We start from the raw sequence: 16,306 nt of genomic DNA on the forward strand, positions 1-16,306 counted from the left end.
CGGAGCAAGAGCGCAATGATGATCCAAACGTGCTCTCACTTCGCCGTCGGTGGAAGCGTTAGAAGCGGCGACGACAGTATGATCGGGACTATTCCCACCTCTCGTACCCACCGCTGCTACTCCTGTGTAGCCAGGGTCTACAGCTGGACCGCCAATAAAAACCCAACCAGTGAAGGTCAAGTTTGTCCCGGGGGAAAGTTAAACGGTCATTGGACTCACAATGAAATTAATCAGAAGAACATAGGAGTTGGAAGTTAAGGTTCGACTTCCCTTCATTACAAAGCGGATGACAGGTGACATTAACAAAGGTTTAGTAACCTTTATGAAAAGATATGCACCACGGACAATAGAACGAAGAAAAGAACAGTGTAGCGGCGCCGCGACGGCGCGGTGGCGGTGTCGTGTGCAGGAGCGCATACTTTCGATGTTAAGAAGCAGAAGCGCTATGATCGCTTTCTGTTTCCTCTTCTTGGTGATGGCCAGCGGACCGATGGCGTAGGGGCGCCGCCGGCTGTATTACACAGGGATGGGAACAGCTGTGTGCTCCCAGCTACTCCTGTCCCTCTCCTGGCTTGTAAGGTCCATTGTGTAGGTGGGAAATCACCATGAGGGACTATGATTCCCACTTTTACGAATGCGTGAGCACCGGGGTCTTTTTAGTGGGTATGTCTTGTCCTTCTGACTTGGTGAGCCCCACATAACCATGTCGGGCTCACCCTGTCAGAAGGACAACCTAACCTACCGCAAGGTACCTAACAGTTAGGAATGATTAAAATAAAAATGCTCATAAGTTAGCCATTAGACTTTTGGCGTTTGGTATTTTAAATAAATCAGTAAGCTTATCTCATAAACATTAATTTAATTACTAATATGTATAATTTATAATGATTAAGCATGCATAATGGCGTATTTATTACCTACCTGTCTACTCCGCAAAACTCTCAGTAAAAACATTTTCCTGTACATTTAAAATGCGCATTCTTATGGCATAATTACACGCTTTAAACATTATGTTCTTATCAAATTGTTGTTTTTACCTTAAGTTCTTCTTAGCATTTGCTTTCCATTAATTTCATTTCAGTAACCAGCGGTTTACCTCGAAACTCCTCCTCTATGTCTATTACACTTCTGTCTTTTGTTTCTGGTAATAAAATCACTACTATTATAAAACAATACGCCACCACCACCGCATATAACAAGTACGCCCCTTCCACACCTATACTAGCGAACAAATATCGCGCTGACTTAATGTTGATAGTTTCATTGATTGAGAAGAATAAAACTCCTATAAGTCCACAGATACCTCTATATTCCAGAGGGAATATCTCTCCAGATATTATATTCGGAAGGGCTAAGCCACCCACCACTATCGTTGCCATATGCAGATGGAGCAACGTCAGCCCTATGAAAAGATGGTCGAAACTCAGTAAGCCATGTGTCTTCAAATAAACGTATAGAGCGATGATGACGTAAAGTGTCAAATTAACGGAATATGCCCATAAAAGGACCAGTTTCCTACGCAACCTCTTAATAACAAACATTGTTAGCATACATGATACCACCATCTGAATATCTATCGACACAATTATGGCTGAGAAATAACTACTATCTTTACCTATTATACTGTCAATAATATCTTTTGCATTTGTAACAAATGTCATGCCACCAGCCCATGCGGACATGGTGTTCATATGCATCATAATTATAGTTGGTTTATAAACTTCCCGTTTACGGTATATGGTTTTAATGAAAGCTAGGTTCTTTTTAACTTTGTCTAATACGCTTTCATTGGAAGTAATAGCTTCGTTTGATCTCCTGGCCATGTTCATTTTTATAAGCTTCTCCAATTCCTCTTCTTCTGAATGACCTCGTAGCCAATGGAAGGTTTTCCGACATTCGTCATACCTTCCCTTCATCGCATAAAAACTTGGCGATTCTGGTGATATAAATATTATTATTACGTCTACAAACGCTACGAAAGCTGATATCAGGGCAATCCTCTGCCACGACATGATGGTTCCCAACCAGTGCACAACTAGAACAGCAAGAAATATGGCTAGAGGCATAGTTGTCAATAGAACTCCTCGATTTTTGGGACTGCAGCATTCTCCAATAAAAATGTTGCCCGTAATAGACATTAGACCCATGGCGAATCCTTGGATGAATCTTCCTAATAAGAGGCTGTGTGCACTCTCCGTTACTCCTATGATGAGCCATCCTGCAGTCATAAGCGCAGCACTGACGATGCCTGCAGGTTTCCGGCCGTACTTGTTCATAAAGAAAGTGACTATTAATGCGCCAATCATAAGGGAAATGCCGAATATGGACGCTGAAACAGAGAAATCATATCCATAAGTGAAAATTTCAATTATTGAACTGTCATCATAATTTCGTTGAATGATCGCTGCTATGGAACACCCATAGGATTGAAAGATGAAGCGTTACACTTACCGATCCATGTCGCCGACGCTTCGTCAATGTCGGTCGTTTCTCTCAGCTGAGGCAGGAGTACTGAAGTGTACCCTATCACCAGGCCATGCATCAGGAGGTTGAGGCTTACACCCGACGTCAGGAGACACTGCAAATGTTATATTAAAATTACGATATAGTATATAGGCATTGGCAGAATGATAGACCATTAAAAATATGGCAGAAAGTGGCAATTAAATAATTGAATCGAATAAGTAATACATCGTTTGGACTTAAAACTGGAGTAGTCTATCTCACCTGTGTGAATAAAGGACTTAACCATTTTAGGGGCATTATCACACCTGCAAAAAATCAAAGGAAAATTCTGAATATAAAGTATTATACAAGCTTAGATTTATTGCAAAACTATCAATTATCCCTTCAGTACTCTTCTCTATTGATTAACAGCTTTCGAGGAAAAATAATATACAAGTTGCACTGACATCTGCATCTAGGAACAATAGTAATTTATATTATACTAGCTTTCCGCCCGCGGCTTCGCCCGCGTGGAATTTTGTCTGTCACAGAAAAACTTTATCGCGCGCGTCCCTGTTTCAAAAACCGGGATAAAAACTATCCTATGTTCTTTCCCGGGACTCAAACTATCTCTATGCCAAATTTCATCAAAATCGGTTGCGAGGTTTAAGCGGGAAAGCGTAACAGACAGACAGACAGACAGACAGACAGACAGACAGACAGAGTTACTTTCGCATTTATAATATTAGTTGGGATAGTTGGGATTGCGACGGTATGAATGAAACTTACCTAAAAAGAGTAACTGACAGTGTTAAGGTTTTTTCTTTAGATTATTATATTTTACGTTTGCTAAACCTCTGAAACCACTCACCAAACCGCATCTGAACCGTATGTTAGTTAAAGCATTACTAGTATAATCTTTTTTTACTGTTTATTTAGCATTCGCATAATTAACGTGTCCAATGCTTTCCAAAATTCTTACCCTTTTTAATTAAGAATAAAATTAATTGTAGCGAATATTTTAGATGTTACAGTTCGGTTGGACAGGTCAACAATTCTTGGCTAAGAAGGTTCAGTAAGCTTAATAGTCGATTTTAATATTAGTCTGTAGAAGCAAAAAAAATATATAAAAATTATATAATTAATTTCATGACACATTGCAGACATTACAATTTTTATTCAAACATGGTAAAAAATAGTAAATCGATTCTAAAAATGATGAGTAGAAATTGATAAAGATGGGGCATTCACAGCTGGTCCTGGTACCACCATAATAAAAGTTTGAGAAAGAATGTCTTTAGATAGTCATTTAAATTTTATTGTCCCTTTATACAAATTCAATGAGATTTTGTACAATAATAATGTCTTTAAAATAGATGTTTTCTTTTTCAAAGTTAGAATTTGTATTTTCACAATTTACTCCGTTTTGAAGTCAAAATCATGAAAACGTGTATCTCAATATTTCAAACAATGGGGCTTCAACACTATTAAGAGCCATTTTACATTTTCGTGCGAATTTCTANATCAAAACCTACAGGATACTTCCCGTAAACTCAGAATCTTGAAATTTGGCATAAAGCATTGTCATATAATGCAAATATAGGAAAAATTGCGAAAATTTCATTTTTTTAGTTATCCCAATCCCAACTAATATTATAAATGCGAAAGTAACTCTGTCTGTCTGTCTGTCTGTCTGTCTGTCTGTCTGTTACGCTTTCCCGCTTAAACCTCGCAACCGATTTTGATGAAATTTGGCATAGAGATAGTTTGAGTCCCGGGAAAGAACATAGGATAGTTTTTATCCCGGTTTTTGAAACAGGGACGCGCGCGATAAAGGTTTTCTGTGACAGACAAAATTCCACGCGAGCGAAGCCGCGGGCGGAAAGCTAGTTAATTATAAAGCGCCTATGGGCATTTTAATAATTAATGATAATAATTAACTTAACATTTAAATTAATTATCCAATAGGTCTAGGAACAGCTTAGCAATAGTACAAGGTGTGCACCGTGCCGCGCCAGAGCCAAGACTGCCTGCTCCGTCGCTGCGCGCTCGATTTATACCCGTTGCAAAACAACCGTTGTGGAGGTGGGGGAAAAGTGAAAGGTGCTTGCTCTGACGTTGTACGGTGCAGCTGTTGTTTACGAGTTTGTAACAAGTTCGGCGTGCGATGACGCCGCCGTCACATATAAGTCTGAAATAGCCTGTTATGACCTTATCTGTCAGATAAACAACAACGTTGAGTTGCACAGATCTTAGTCGTTACCGGACTAATTAATTTACTTATTAAATAGCGCTTATGTCAGATATCTGGTACTGGTTCCATAAGCTTAACTTTACCTGACAGATTAATTCCTGATAGGCTATCAAGGACTTTATTAGTAAGATGAAGTAGGCCCTTAGTATTATAACACATTAAACTATACGTAAAAGTTATCTGACAGATAAGTTCCTGATAAACTATCAGGGACTATATCTGCAAGATAAAACTTGTCCTTAATATTATGAAATATTTTACAGGATGAATCCAACAAGCAAGCTGATATAGAAACAGTTAAACTGTCAGATACGTCAGATAACGAGGCCGAAAACGAGTCTATGTTGAAGAAACTACTTGGTAATGATGAAAAAGGTAAGCTGTCATTCTAATTTGAACCTTAACACGTTGTGTTCTTGTCAAGAATTTAGTGAAATTGCAGAAGAAGATGGGTAGAAGTATCATTTGTGGCCACTTAAAATTTAAATGTGTATAAATTCCAAAAGTTAAAAAAAAATTGATACATTTTTATAAATGAAACATACTAAATAATAATAAATTGATAATTTTATAATGCTTTAAAATATTAGTAAAATTTTAAACGGCGCAAAGATACAGTGCTTATAACTGGTACTTCTACCCTATACCTTTTTTACTATGAACCTTATGATCTTATAATATGGTTCAGAATCCGATAAAATACAAGTATATTAACGCCCGTATTCACAAACATTACTATGAGGTCTCACAGTGCGCGTGGACGCACAGGGTGACACACAGAGCTCTATTCAACGCTGTGCGTTCGATTTGCTGCTTCATTTAAGCAAGCATCGTTTGTGAATACCGGCGTTATTCAGGCTATAGTCTGGTCCGTGAGCACGTAGAATTTTGTCCAATGACCCCAAGCTACCCATCCTTATCGCTCGCGCGTAATTATGTCGCTGTCGCGCTCGCACACTCACTGCGGGCGCCCGTCGCACAGTCGCGACAGCAATGTAATTACGCACGATAAGGATGGGTAGCTTGGGGTCATTGGACAAAATTCTACGTGCTTACGGACCGGGCTTTAGAAGAATCTCAAATGAAATCTAACAAAATGTTTCATTCAGAAGCTGCAAAAGAAGAATTTGTCGATAAAACAGAACAGAAGAATGAAGAGCCATCTGGAAGTGATATGAATATCGTTGAGTTGGAAGAAAGTTCTTCTGAGGATGGTAAGAAACAAAAAAATATTACTATTCATCTTATACTCTTAGAATAGTGTTGCTAACTATCGATAGTTGACCTCAAAAAATATTTTGGATATTGATAGTGCTGTTAATATTGTTATGTGCAATAGTATCGATAACAAACTATCAATAAAATAATTAAAACTGAACTTGAACAATTTATCGATAAAAAATATAGCTCAAAATGCCCATGCGGCCAGCGCTTCCCTGCTACCTTTATGATATCGTCGGTCCACCTTGTAGGTGGACGTCCCACGCTGCGATTATATACATAAATTTTGTTTTTACAGACATACAAGAAGTGAAAAAGGCTTCCAAATCAGAAAAAAGCACGCTCATAACAGTAGACGGTTTAAACATTACCATACCAGGGTGCGTGGAAGTGAGCAATGTGAAGGTCGCCCATACACCAAACGTGGAGAAAGAAGCAGTGATCCAGGGTACTGATGATAAGGTAGGTCAAAAGTCACAAAGACTTCTATCATCAGGTCATTTAAGGACGTCGCACACTTATCAACCCAGAAAGGGCGTAACCGTACCGTACGTAGCCGGTCAGTATTCTTTGTATGAAATTCCTTACTTAAACGCACACTTAGGCCCAGAACACACGATGAAACGCAATTGCAACGAAACTGCATCTAAGTTTCTGCCATAGATTCCGTTGAGAGACCACACATGACGCGACCAGTTTGAAACCGGTTTGAAATGCAACTCAAAAGTAACTAGAAGTTGCAGTTTCGTTGCAATTGCGTTTCACCGTGTGTTCTGGGCCTTATCCGCACCACATCGGTACACGCCTCACCTCGCGATTGTCAGCGCGCGAAATGCGATACGGTGTTGATCCCTTTCCGAGTTGGTAAGTATGCTATGACCTTTAGTCTCCACTGCAGGAGCACGACCCACTAAAAATCAGAAGCAAATGGTTTGGTGTACTGTACATCAAGCACCAAGCTTGGGGCCAGTCAAAAAAAGTGGATAAGGTCGCCACTCGAAAACTTTTCTGCCCAACGGCCATCAGCTCTACGAGCTATGTGCCCCGCCCATAGCTATTTGAATTAAAGATTTTCTAATTTTCAGACATCTGCAGAGAAGCCTAAACCAAAGTTCAGCCTGGAAATTTTCAGTCTAGATTCAGATGAGGAAGACAGTGGTGAGTTTGGGTTATTAACCTAATAAATTATACAAAGCGAAACTAGGGTACACTATAGTTCTAACGCTTAACTCAGTGACTGAGGTATGAGCGGCACGGGAGGGGTTTTTGTAACGTCAAACGTCAGCGAGACTTCAGATTTATGCTCTAAGTTAAAATAAAAATTACTATTAAATAGTACAGTCACGGAATGAAAAGGTTCGTCAGTTTTCAAATTGATTCCTTCAACGAATCGCGAGCACATATTACCTTTTGAAACTATGTTACAGAATAATCTCGAGTTAGAGAAAATAATCTTTAACTGTTCGTCAGTAAAGTTCAAAATTATTCAGATCAAAGTTGTTTGACGATTTATCTTGTCAAGAAGATTATTATGATTGATAAACTAAAACCTTCTTGTTGGTTCAACCTGCCATTATTATTTCTTTTAAATAAAAAAAAAACTATTGTCAATTGGTCAATGTCATCATTGCATTGCACTGATGGGATAGAAAAATAAACAAGCAAAACCTTATTCGTTAGCAAACGTCATATTTATTTAAATGTTAGCAGCACTGTTTCTTGCACTGTTATGTTGGCAGGTTTGACTCTTACAGTACCTAGTGCAAGCGAAAACCGACACTAAGGTGACGAACCTTTTCATTCCGCGACTGTACTAAAATATTTTCAAAAACTTTAGTCCAAAATCTCTGATAAAATTCGACGTTTAATAAATAAATTAGATAACATATTAATATTTTTTTTTTCAGTACGATTTTAGTACTTGTTTTTCAGAAATTCTACGATTTAACTAAACTTCTAAAGTGTTTATATTTTATGCATAATTTATTAACTTCTAAAATATACATATACAGTAGAACGCCGATTATCCGAATCAATTGGGACCGGGGTCGATTCGGATAATCGAAAATTCGGATAATCGGACATAGACAGGTAATAGAGAAAAACGAACTGTCACACATGGAACAAACTCTAATTAGTTTAACAAACAGATATATTTCTACTTGGCGTTATTGTAAAACTGCTACAATAACGCTCAGTTGAAATATATCCGAATTCCAATAAAATTATCAAAAATTACTTGGTTTTAATTTTTTATATTACTCTTAGGACCGATTCGGATAATTGGCGATTCGGTTAATCGGCGTTCGGATAATCGGCGTTCTACTGTATCCTATTGATAGACGTGCTTCGTATTTTATTAAAATTATTACCTGACTAGGTTAAAAAGGTGTGGAATGTTATTTTGGAGATAACTTGGTTCCATATAAATATAGAGAGATGCTAAGTAATGCGCTGAGTTCGAAACTCAGTGTCGTATTAGAAATTCACACACACAAAGAAATCAAATTATGTGCTCATTATCCATTGCGGTATCAGTATTCAACGTTCGAATAATCTTTAGTACTATGCAAGCAATATAAACTGTTTACATAATGACGTCGCTACTGTCATCATTGCTTTCACAAGCAATATGTTCCAATTTGTCCCTTGTCACATTTCCCTTTAGTTTCTGTGATCTGTGCTTGTTTCTAAGTTGATATCAATGAAATATTCCTTAGTACTTTTGATTTAAATTATTTTTTTTATTTTGACACGTGTTTGAAAAATCAAGGTCAGATTACAATAAAATAACAAGTGAAAACGTAACATTGCATTGCAACTCGCAATTTCGCAATATTGATGAGGAGATTCCATTGGAAAGTCTGTATTCATTCCTAGGATTCCCCTAACACCATCAAATTCAAGAGAATTCAAGAGAGTGCAGTTTCCCATCTCATGCTTAGGGACCACGGTTTAAAATAGTGTGGTTGCATAGAGCCTGCAACGGGCAACCGCGTGCGCAGCTGCTCATACTAATTTTCGATACAAAAGCAAGTGTTGGCGCCCTCACGAGTTTTAGCGGAGTTCCATATGGTAGCGGGAGTAGACTTAATGGAAATCTATGCTTCTCCGACGACCAGTTGTATGTGGAATACTCCAGAGTATGCGCACACAATAGCCTGGTGATTTTAGCACCTGAAGGAAAAACAAAAAAACATTGTTTACAAAGAAATCTGCGGCAGGTGTAGTGTTTTAATTTTGTTTTAGAAAGATCTCATAATTTTGTAAGTATTCAAATATTTAAACATAATGATGTGTAGATTTTATATCAAAAAATATAATCATTTAACAAAATTAATTTTCTTAGAATATTTTAATTCTATTAGAACCATTTTCCACTTCATCGCAGAAGAAGTCGCGGGCAAAAAGCTAGTATGAAATATGTAGTATTGCCCGCGGCTTCACCCGCTTGAAATTTAGTTTGTCACAGATCGTCATAAATTATAGCCTATACATTGTAATTCTGGTCGACGCCAGGGATGGATGAGCGTCGCTGTCGCTGGCGACAGGGTCTTCTGGTTCAGGGTTCATGGCGTAGGTCTCAGGCAAAATGAAATCCACTCGTAGAAATTAATAAACTCAGTGTATTCACGAAAATAATTACACACAGCACTAGAGTCGTATCGGAACTGAGTGAACCAAAGGTCTTGCGATAGGAACGTCCGACCCGAGTGATAGTTGAACACAGACTGCCTAGTACTGCTGTACTGTACTGTAAAGTTTCATCAAAATCTGTTCAGTAGTTTTTGCGTGAAAGTGTAACAAACATCCAGACATCCACACAAACTTTCGTATTTATAATATTAGTAAGACTAGTAAAAAGTAAGATAGTAAGATGAATTATTTTAGTTATTTGTTTACTTATAATAATATTTATTTATTTATTTCTTAGCTCTGTCTGATAATGGATCTGGAGAAGATGCAATGGCCACCTCCGTAACAAAACAATAGAACCCTATGGAGTTAAGGCTTGTGTGATTCGCCTTGACGAATATTTCGTATCCAGGGTCCGATGATGGAGCTGTAAGGGGGCAGATTTATTTTTCACTATGTGACTGTCTTTATTTTGTACTTAATATATATTTTACATATTATACCTGTTCGTGTTTTATTATGAATTGAAATATAAAAGACTTAATAAACTCTATTAAAAATTTAAATTAATTAATCAATTTTGAATACCTCATTCTACCTTAAAATTAATAACTTAAATCAAGTCTTAATACGGTCACGGCTCAAGATTTTTTTGTCCATTTCAGCGTTCTTTTTACTCTTTTGACGTTGCGTTGACAGCTTTTACCTAAATTCGCGCGGAATATTTTTGTGAAATGGCTCTTAAAATGAAGAAGAAAATTTCTTACCAGTAGACCTAGGATTTCTCCAAAGAGATTCGCTCTCCTTCAGTTGGATGATAGTCGCTGTGAGTGGTCTGCAATCACAACTCAGAAGGACTGTGGTTGAATGCCCATAACCATAACCGGAGACGCTATAACCATTTGATCCCGAACCACTCATAGTCTCCTCGATATCAAGGTTGAGAAGTGGGAGCCACGTTGGCTAACTTTCTTCGCTGATTGTGACTGCACTTCATGAAACCAATAGACGACGGCACGTCAGGATATAACACTGACATTAATGGAATATTTCGTCCAGTGTCGAAATACGAGACCTGCCTAAAAGCAGTAGGTATATCATTTTGCCATGTTGACAATGAATTCCACTAAGGCCATATTTCCACCAAGGTGGAGCAGAGCGGAACGGGCCTGAGAAGTGTTTTGAATAACCAACAGATTTCATTACATCTTTCCACATCTACTCTCCGCTCCGCACAGCTCCACTCCACGCCGCCGTCAAATTCTATAGAAAACATAAGTCCTTCCGACACATCTCATCTCCTCTTCGCTCCGCTCCGATTTGGTGGAAACCGGGCCTTAGATTAGATTTCGACATTGTTAATTATAGACGCTTAAGTATGAATACCTAGCTGTTAATAAAAACATATTATTATGCAAATACCTGTTTTGTTTTAAAAATATCATGGCCTTAAAATGTGTTCGTAACGACATCATGGTGTTTTAAAAAGCACGTGTCGTAGTGACCATCGTTATGATTTATTATTTCGCCAACTGTAATAGTTAGGTTAGTTACTAAGCCAAACCGACGAGATATTATCACGTGATCAGCGACCACGGGCGTGCAGCGATGGCGACCAGACTTAAATGCATTGATCGTCATTGCTGCACGCCGGCTGATCGCATGTGATCGCGTTGGTTTGGATGAACCTGGCTGATCGCGTGTAATTGCGTTGGTTTGGCTGAACCTTTAAATAGCTGAATAGACGCTAACGAGTGATTTAGCATGTTAAGTCATGATTATGATAATGCCCATACATAATAATTGTAGTAGAACAGTGCAGCAGACAGTGTTCCCCAACATGTGGGGCTGCAGAGTCAAGGTTTAGAAAAATAAGGAATTGTAGGTAGGTACTTAGTTGAGCGATAGAGATATATGCATACTCCATAGGTAGTAACAGTGGCGAATTAATTGAAAAAAAAAATGCTAAAGCTTAGAATTTTGACTTTCGGCGATAGGTTTTAAAAAAAATAGTAGGCAAGCATATGTAAACACTAATTTTATTTACTAAATAATAATGAAACATGCATAGATGCACGCATTAGTTACGCAAAACTTAGCAAAAAACATTTTCACGTTAATTTTAAATGCGCATTCTTATGGGATCATTACACCCAATGACGAATGTTATCATCAAATTCTAAGTTAAAAAATAACCTAAATTTCTTCTTCGCATTTGTTTTCCATTAACTTGAGTTCGGTAACCAGCGGTTCACCTCGAAACTCTTCCTCTATGTCAATCACAATTCTGTCTTTTGTTTCTGGCAATAAGAACCACGTTACCGTCAGAAAATACGCCTCCAACGCTGCATACATCATATAAGCCCCATGCACTCCTATACTAGCGAACAAATATCTCGCTGACTTAATGTTGATAGTCTCATTGATTGAGAAGAATAAAATTCCAATCAATCCGCAGAAACCTCTGTGTTCCAAAGGGAAGATTTCTCCAGCTATGATGTTGGGAAGAGGCAAGGCACCCGCCACTACCGTAAACATATGAATATGCACCAAAACCAATCCTATGAAAAGATGGTCGAAACTCAACAAGCCATGTGTCTTCAGGTAAACATATAGAGCGATACTAAGGTAAGATATCACATTTGCTGATATTGTCACTGAAAGGACCAACTTTCTACGCAACTTCTTAATAACTAAAATCGCTAGCGCACTTGATATCACCATCTGAATATCTAATGATACAATTATAGCCGGGAAATTTATATCTTTACCTAGTATAACGTCGAGAATATCTTTTGAATATGCAGAAAATGTGACGGCACCAGCCCATTGGGTTATACTATTCATATGCATCATAATAATAACTGGTTTATAAACTTCCCGTTTGCTCATAGTGTTTTTCAAGTAAGCTATTTTCTTCTTAACTTTAAATATAATCCCGTCATTAGTATTGGTAGTCTCGTTTGATCTCCTTGCCATGTTTATTTTTATAAGCTTCTCCAATTCCTCCTCTTCTGAATGACCTCGTAGCCAATGGAATGCTTTCCGACAATCATCGTACCTTCCCCTCATCGCATAAAAACTTGGCGATTCTGGTGATAAAATGATTATTATTAAGTCTACAAACGCTACAAAACCTGATATCAGGGCAACTCTCTGCCACGAGACAATGGTGCCTAGCCAGTGTACTAAAAGAACACCAAGTATTATAGCTAGAGATATCGTTGTCAATAGAGCTCCTCGATTTTTGGGACTACAACATTCGCCAATGAGGATGTTACCCACAATAGACAACAGGCCCATGGAGAGTCCTTGGAGGAATCTTCCTACTAAGAGACTGTAAGCATTCTCCGATACTCCGATGATGAGCCATCCTGCAGTCATGAGCGCAGCACTGATGATGTTTGCAGGTTTTCGGCCGTACGTGTTCACAAAGATTGTAACTAATAATGCGCCAATTATAAGGGAAATTCCGAATATAGACGCTGAAACAAGAAAATAATTTTGATAATAAAAATTAAGACTAATTATTAGATTGTCTGTGTCATCATTATCTTGGTGAATTATCGCTATCTAAAATCTATCCATAGGATTAAAATGAAGTATTACACTTACCGATCCATGTGGCCATAGCTTCATTAATGTCAGTCGTTTCCCTCAGCTGAGGCAGGAGTACTGAAGTGTACCCTATAACCAGGCCATGTGCGAGGAAATTGAGGGACACGCCAGACGTCAGGAGACACTGCAAATTATGATGCTCAAGTTATTGGCAGAGTGGCAGACCAGTTGAGTCTAGTAGCAAGATAACTTCTAAGTAGCAAGTTAGCATAATATCAGAGGGTAACTAGCTGCAATAAACTATAAAGTTATCTAAACATCTCGTTCTTCTTCTTCTTAGTCGGGCACTCTTGTCAGAGTGGTCATTGTTGAGCTGACAAGATAAACGGTGTGGTGAGGTGTTCAATGTCATCTCTGAGGGTAGCTCCTGGCGATGTACTTCCATTTGTGACTGTTAGAGGCGTCGCAAGTATACTGGACCATGGTGGACTCAGTAGCCTTAGTGATGGCGTCTATCCAGCGGGTCAAACATCTCGATAACCACGGATAATAATAATCTTAGTCTGATAATCGGGTGGTGCATTGTTTGGACTTAAAACTAGAGTAGTCTCTTACCTGTTTGAATAAAGGACTCAACCATTCTGAAGGTATTTTAGCACCGGCGGCATCTGCAAAAATACCCAAGTAGTCCAGTCAATAAAGCATTATAGATGGAAAACTGTAGAACACAATTTCTGACTTCAGGACTTTATTTAGACTAGTTAGGAGGTGAACATAGCAAAAGTCCCCGCCCTTAGCCCTTGAGCCGACGGGGAGAGGGGGGTTTAAAGGTGCCACTTTTCGGTTTTTCGCTTAATCCTCGGAAACTATGCGTCCTAGTGACATGACTACTTTGAACCAAAAAAAGCATATTCAATTTGCTACAGATGAGATGGACAAGTTTTTCTATGAATTGTATAGTTTTCGCGGAATCTGCTCTAGAAGGTCTGTAATATTGGAAATTTTATTTTTGTCTTACATGTTCCCATCAGGAGAAAATCGACTAAATCAACATTGAGCAATCATTCTAGACATGCGGGAGCATGTTAAGCCTAGTTCCAGCGAAGGGACTACACCGTGCGTATATTTAGACGAATCACTTTGAGCCACTTTTGAATCCTCATCACTCAAAAACTACTGGGCATTAACACTTCAAATTTGGCTCATGTGTTGAGACTTACAAGATATACATCAGTTTCAAATTTCATAAATATACCTCAAACGGTTCTTTAGATATTGACGTCCAAAAATCTACATGTCTGACCTATAGACCAAATTCTAACCACTTCCAGATGACCTCGAAGGTTCAAATTTGGCATCCAGAAAGGTAGTTATGTAAATACAAAGGAACAAATAAAAAACCAGTAAATTTTAACATTTCACATGTGATAGATAGATAGTAGTGCTCTAAATATCGATTTTTGAACGTCAATACCTAAATAACCGTTTGAGGTATATTTATGAAATTTGAAGCTGATGTACATCTTGCAAGTCTCAATAGATGAGCCAAATTTGAAGTGTTAATGCACAGTAGTTTTTGAATGATGAGCAGTCAAAAGTGGCTCTAATTGGTTCGTCTAAATATACGCACGGTGCAGTCCCCTCCATGGAACTAGGCTTAACATGCTCCCGCATGTCTATAGTGTTTGCTCAATGTTGATTTAGTCGATTTTCTCCTGAAAGGAACATGTAAGACAACAATAAAATTTCCAATTTTACAGACCTTCTAGAGCAGATGCCGCAAAAACTATACAAGATATAGAAAAAATTGACGGTCTCACCTGTAGCAAATTGAATAAGCTTTTTTTGGTTCATAGTAGTCATGTCACTAGGACGCATAGTTTCCGAGGATTAAGCGAAAAACCGAAAAGTGGTACCTTTAAACCCCCCTCTTCCCGCCGGCTCAAGGGCTAAGGGTGGGGACTTTTGCTATGTTCACCTCCTAACTAGGCTAAATAAAGTCCCGAGGTCAGAAATTGTGTTCCACGGATTTCTCTCTACACCGTCGTTAAGGCATTCATTGACTGGACTAAAGGGTAAGCTTGCCTGTAAAGATAGTGTGAGTGTTCAAGTAAATTAGGAGTAGGTAGGTAAATACCTAAACCATTGTGATGGTATGAATTGTACCTAGGACATAATTGACAGCGTAAATATTTTCCATTGTATTTGCAAACCGGCTACTGCTTGATTAGGTAAAACCGCTCACCAAACCGTTGCCGAATAAGTAGGTATTTTTTAGGCTGTTTTTCATTCGTATTTCGTATAATTAATGTATCCAGTGCTTTCCAAATTGTTTACAATCGCCGGTCCTCAGACAGGCGATAATNTAGTCTTAACTGCCCACTGAATACCTAATACAGTAAGATTTGGTTTAAAAGATGGTGTAGGTAGAGACAATATCACTATAACTACAATCAGTCAGACAACAAGTCAGATTTCTGAAAGATCGTTTTAGCACCATCATATTCCTAGCGTTAGAATCCCATTAACTAAAGTTAGGAAAGCTATGCCATGCCTAGTGCTCATCCGTATAAATGCCTCCAGCGCGCTCGAAGGTCAAGCCGCAGCGCACGCGGCGCGGATCAAATTCCGCCCACCTGCGCCATTAAAATGCCCGAGCGGGCGCATTCCCCGCGGCCGGGGAATCCGCCACTCCCGTGCCACTGCCATCATTAAACACAACTATACGGTCCAGAGGTCACGTAGATGTGCATGCCAGTCAAAGGCGTGGGAGAAATGATCACAAACCTCAAGAGATTATCGCTAGATATAGAGCAGTCTCAGTCTCTCAGTCAGACGAGATAGAAAATATAGAGCAGTCTATCTCATGATGATGATGATGACGGTTGGCTAAAACCGAAAAAGGCTTAAAAATACTCCTTACAGAGAGAAGAAAATGAGTTTATACTCGAATAGGTCATATTTACGGTAAATAATTTACCCCAAAGGTTTGTGACTACCCGTTCATGAGTAGTGTCGTTCAAATTTAAGATTTGGAACGCGAAAGTGTGCGTGTGATTCAATAAATTTTATATTATATCAACTTAATACCAAAATCTATATTATATGCTTTGGGTAAAATCTGCAACTGAAAATAGTTTGGCTACCTTAAATTAAAAAAATGCATAATATACATAACTAAAATTAATAAAC

At 38.5% G+C, this 16,306-nt stretch overlaps 3 protein-coding genes across 4 annotated transcripts; 1 reads left to right on the forward strand and 2 right to left on the reverse strand.

Annotated features, from left to right (window-relative positions):
• Positions 1 to 874: 874 nt before the first annotated feature.
• On the reverse strand, positions 875 to 3,362 carry LOC114366557 (facilitated trehalose transporter Tret1-like). 2 transcript variants are annotated; one of them, XM_028323474.1, is made up of 4 exons: positions 3,235 to 3,362; positions 2,728 to 2,771; positions 2,452 to 2,578; positions 875 to 2,329 (listed from the first exon to the last, which is right to left on the reverse strand). In XM_028323474.1, the coding sequence occupies exons 2-4, from the start codon at positions 2,761 to 2,763 to the stop codon at positions 1,050 to 1,052; spliced, it is 1,443 nt and encodes a 480-aa protein (XP_028179275.1). In that variant the 5' UTR covers positions 2,764 to 2,771; positions 3,235 to 3,362; the 3' UTR covers positions 875 to 1,049. The 2 variants fall into 2 exon arrangements, with proteins under 2 accessions (XP_028179275.1, XP_028179274.1); XM_028323473.1 differs by having other exon boundaries at positions 3,317 to 3,336.
• Positions 3,363 to 3,683: 321 nt separating this feature from the next.
• LOC114366561 (uncharacterized) lies at positions 3,684 to 10,745 on the forward strand. Its single transcript, XM_028323479.1, has 6 exons — positions 3,684 to 3,707; positions 4,963 to 5,074; positions 5,809 to 5,913; positions 6,219 to 6,382; positions 7,006 to 7,078; positions 10,705 to 10,745. Exons 1-6 carry the CDS (start codon positions 3,684 to 3,686, stop codon positions 10,743 to 10,745), a joined length of 519 nt encoding a protein of 172 aa, XP_028179280.1.
• An 893-nt stretch (positions 10,746 to 11,638) lies between these two features.
• LOC114366562 (facilitated trehalose transporter Tret1-like) lies at positions 11,639 to 15,418 on the reverse strand. The gene is made up of 4 exons (XM_028323480.1): positions 15,281 to 15,418; positions 13,730 to 13,782; positions 13,172 to 13,298; positions 11,639 to 13,041 (listed from the first exon to the last, which is right to left on the reverse strand). Exons 1-4 carry the CDS (start codon positions 15,312 to 15,314, stop codon positions 11,753 to 11,755), a joined length of 1,503 nt encoding a protein of 500 aa, XP_028179281.1. The 5' UTR covers positions 15,315 to 15,418; the 3' UTR covers positions 11,639 to 11,752.
• Positions 15,419 to 16,306: the final 888 nt, after the last annotated feature.

This window comes from Ostrinia furnacalis, unplaced genomic scaffold (assembly GCF_004193835.3).
Source record: "Ostrinia furnacalis isolate ACB-3 unplaced genomic scaffold, ASM419383v2 OfSCF0638, whole genome shotgun sequence".
NCBI classification, from domain to species: domain Eukaryota; kingdom Metazoa; phylum Arthropoda; class Insecta; order Lepidoptera; family Crambidae; genus Ostrinia; species Ostrinia furnacalis.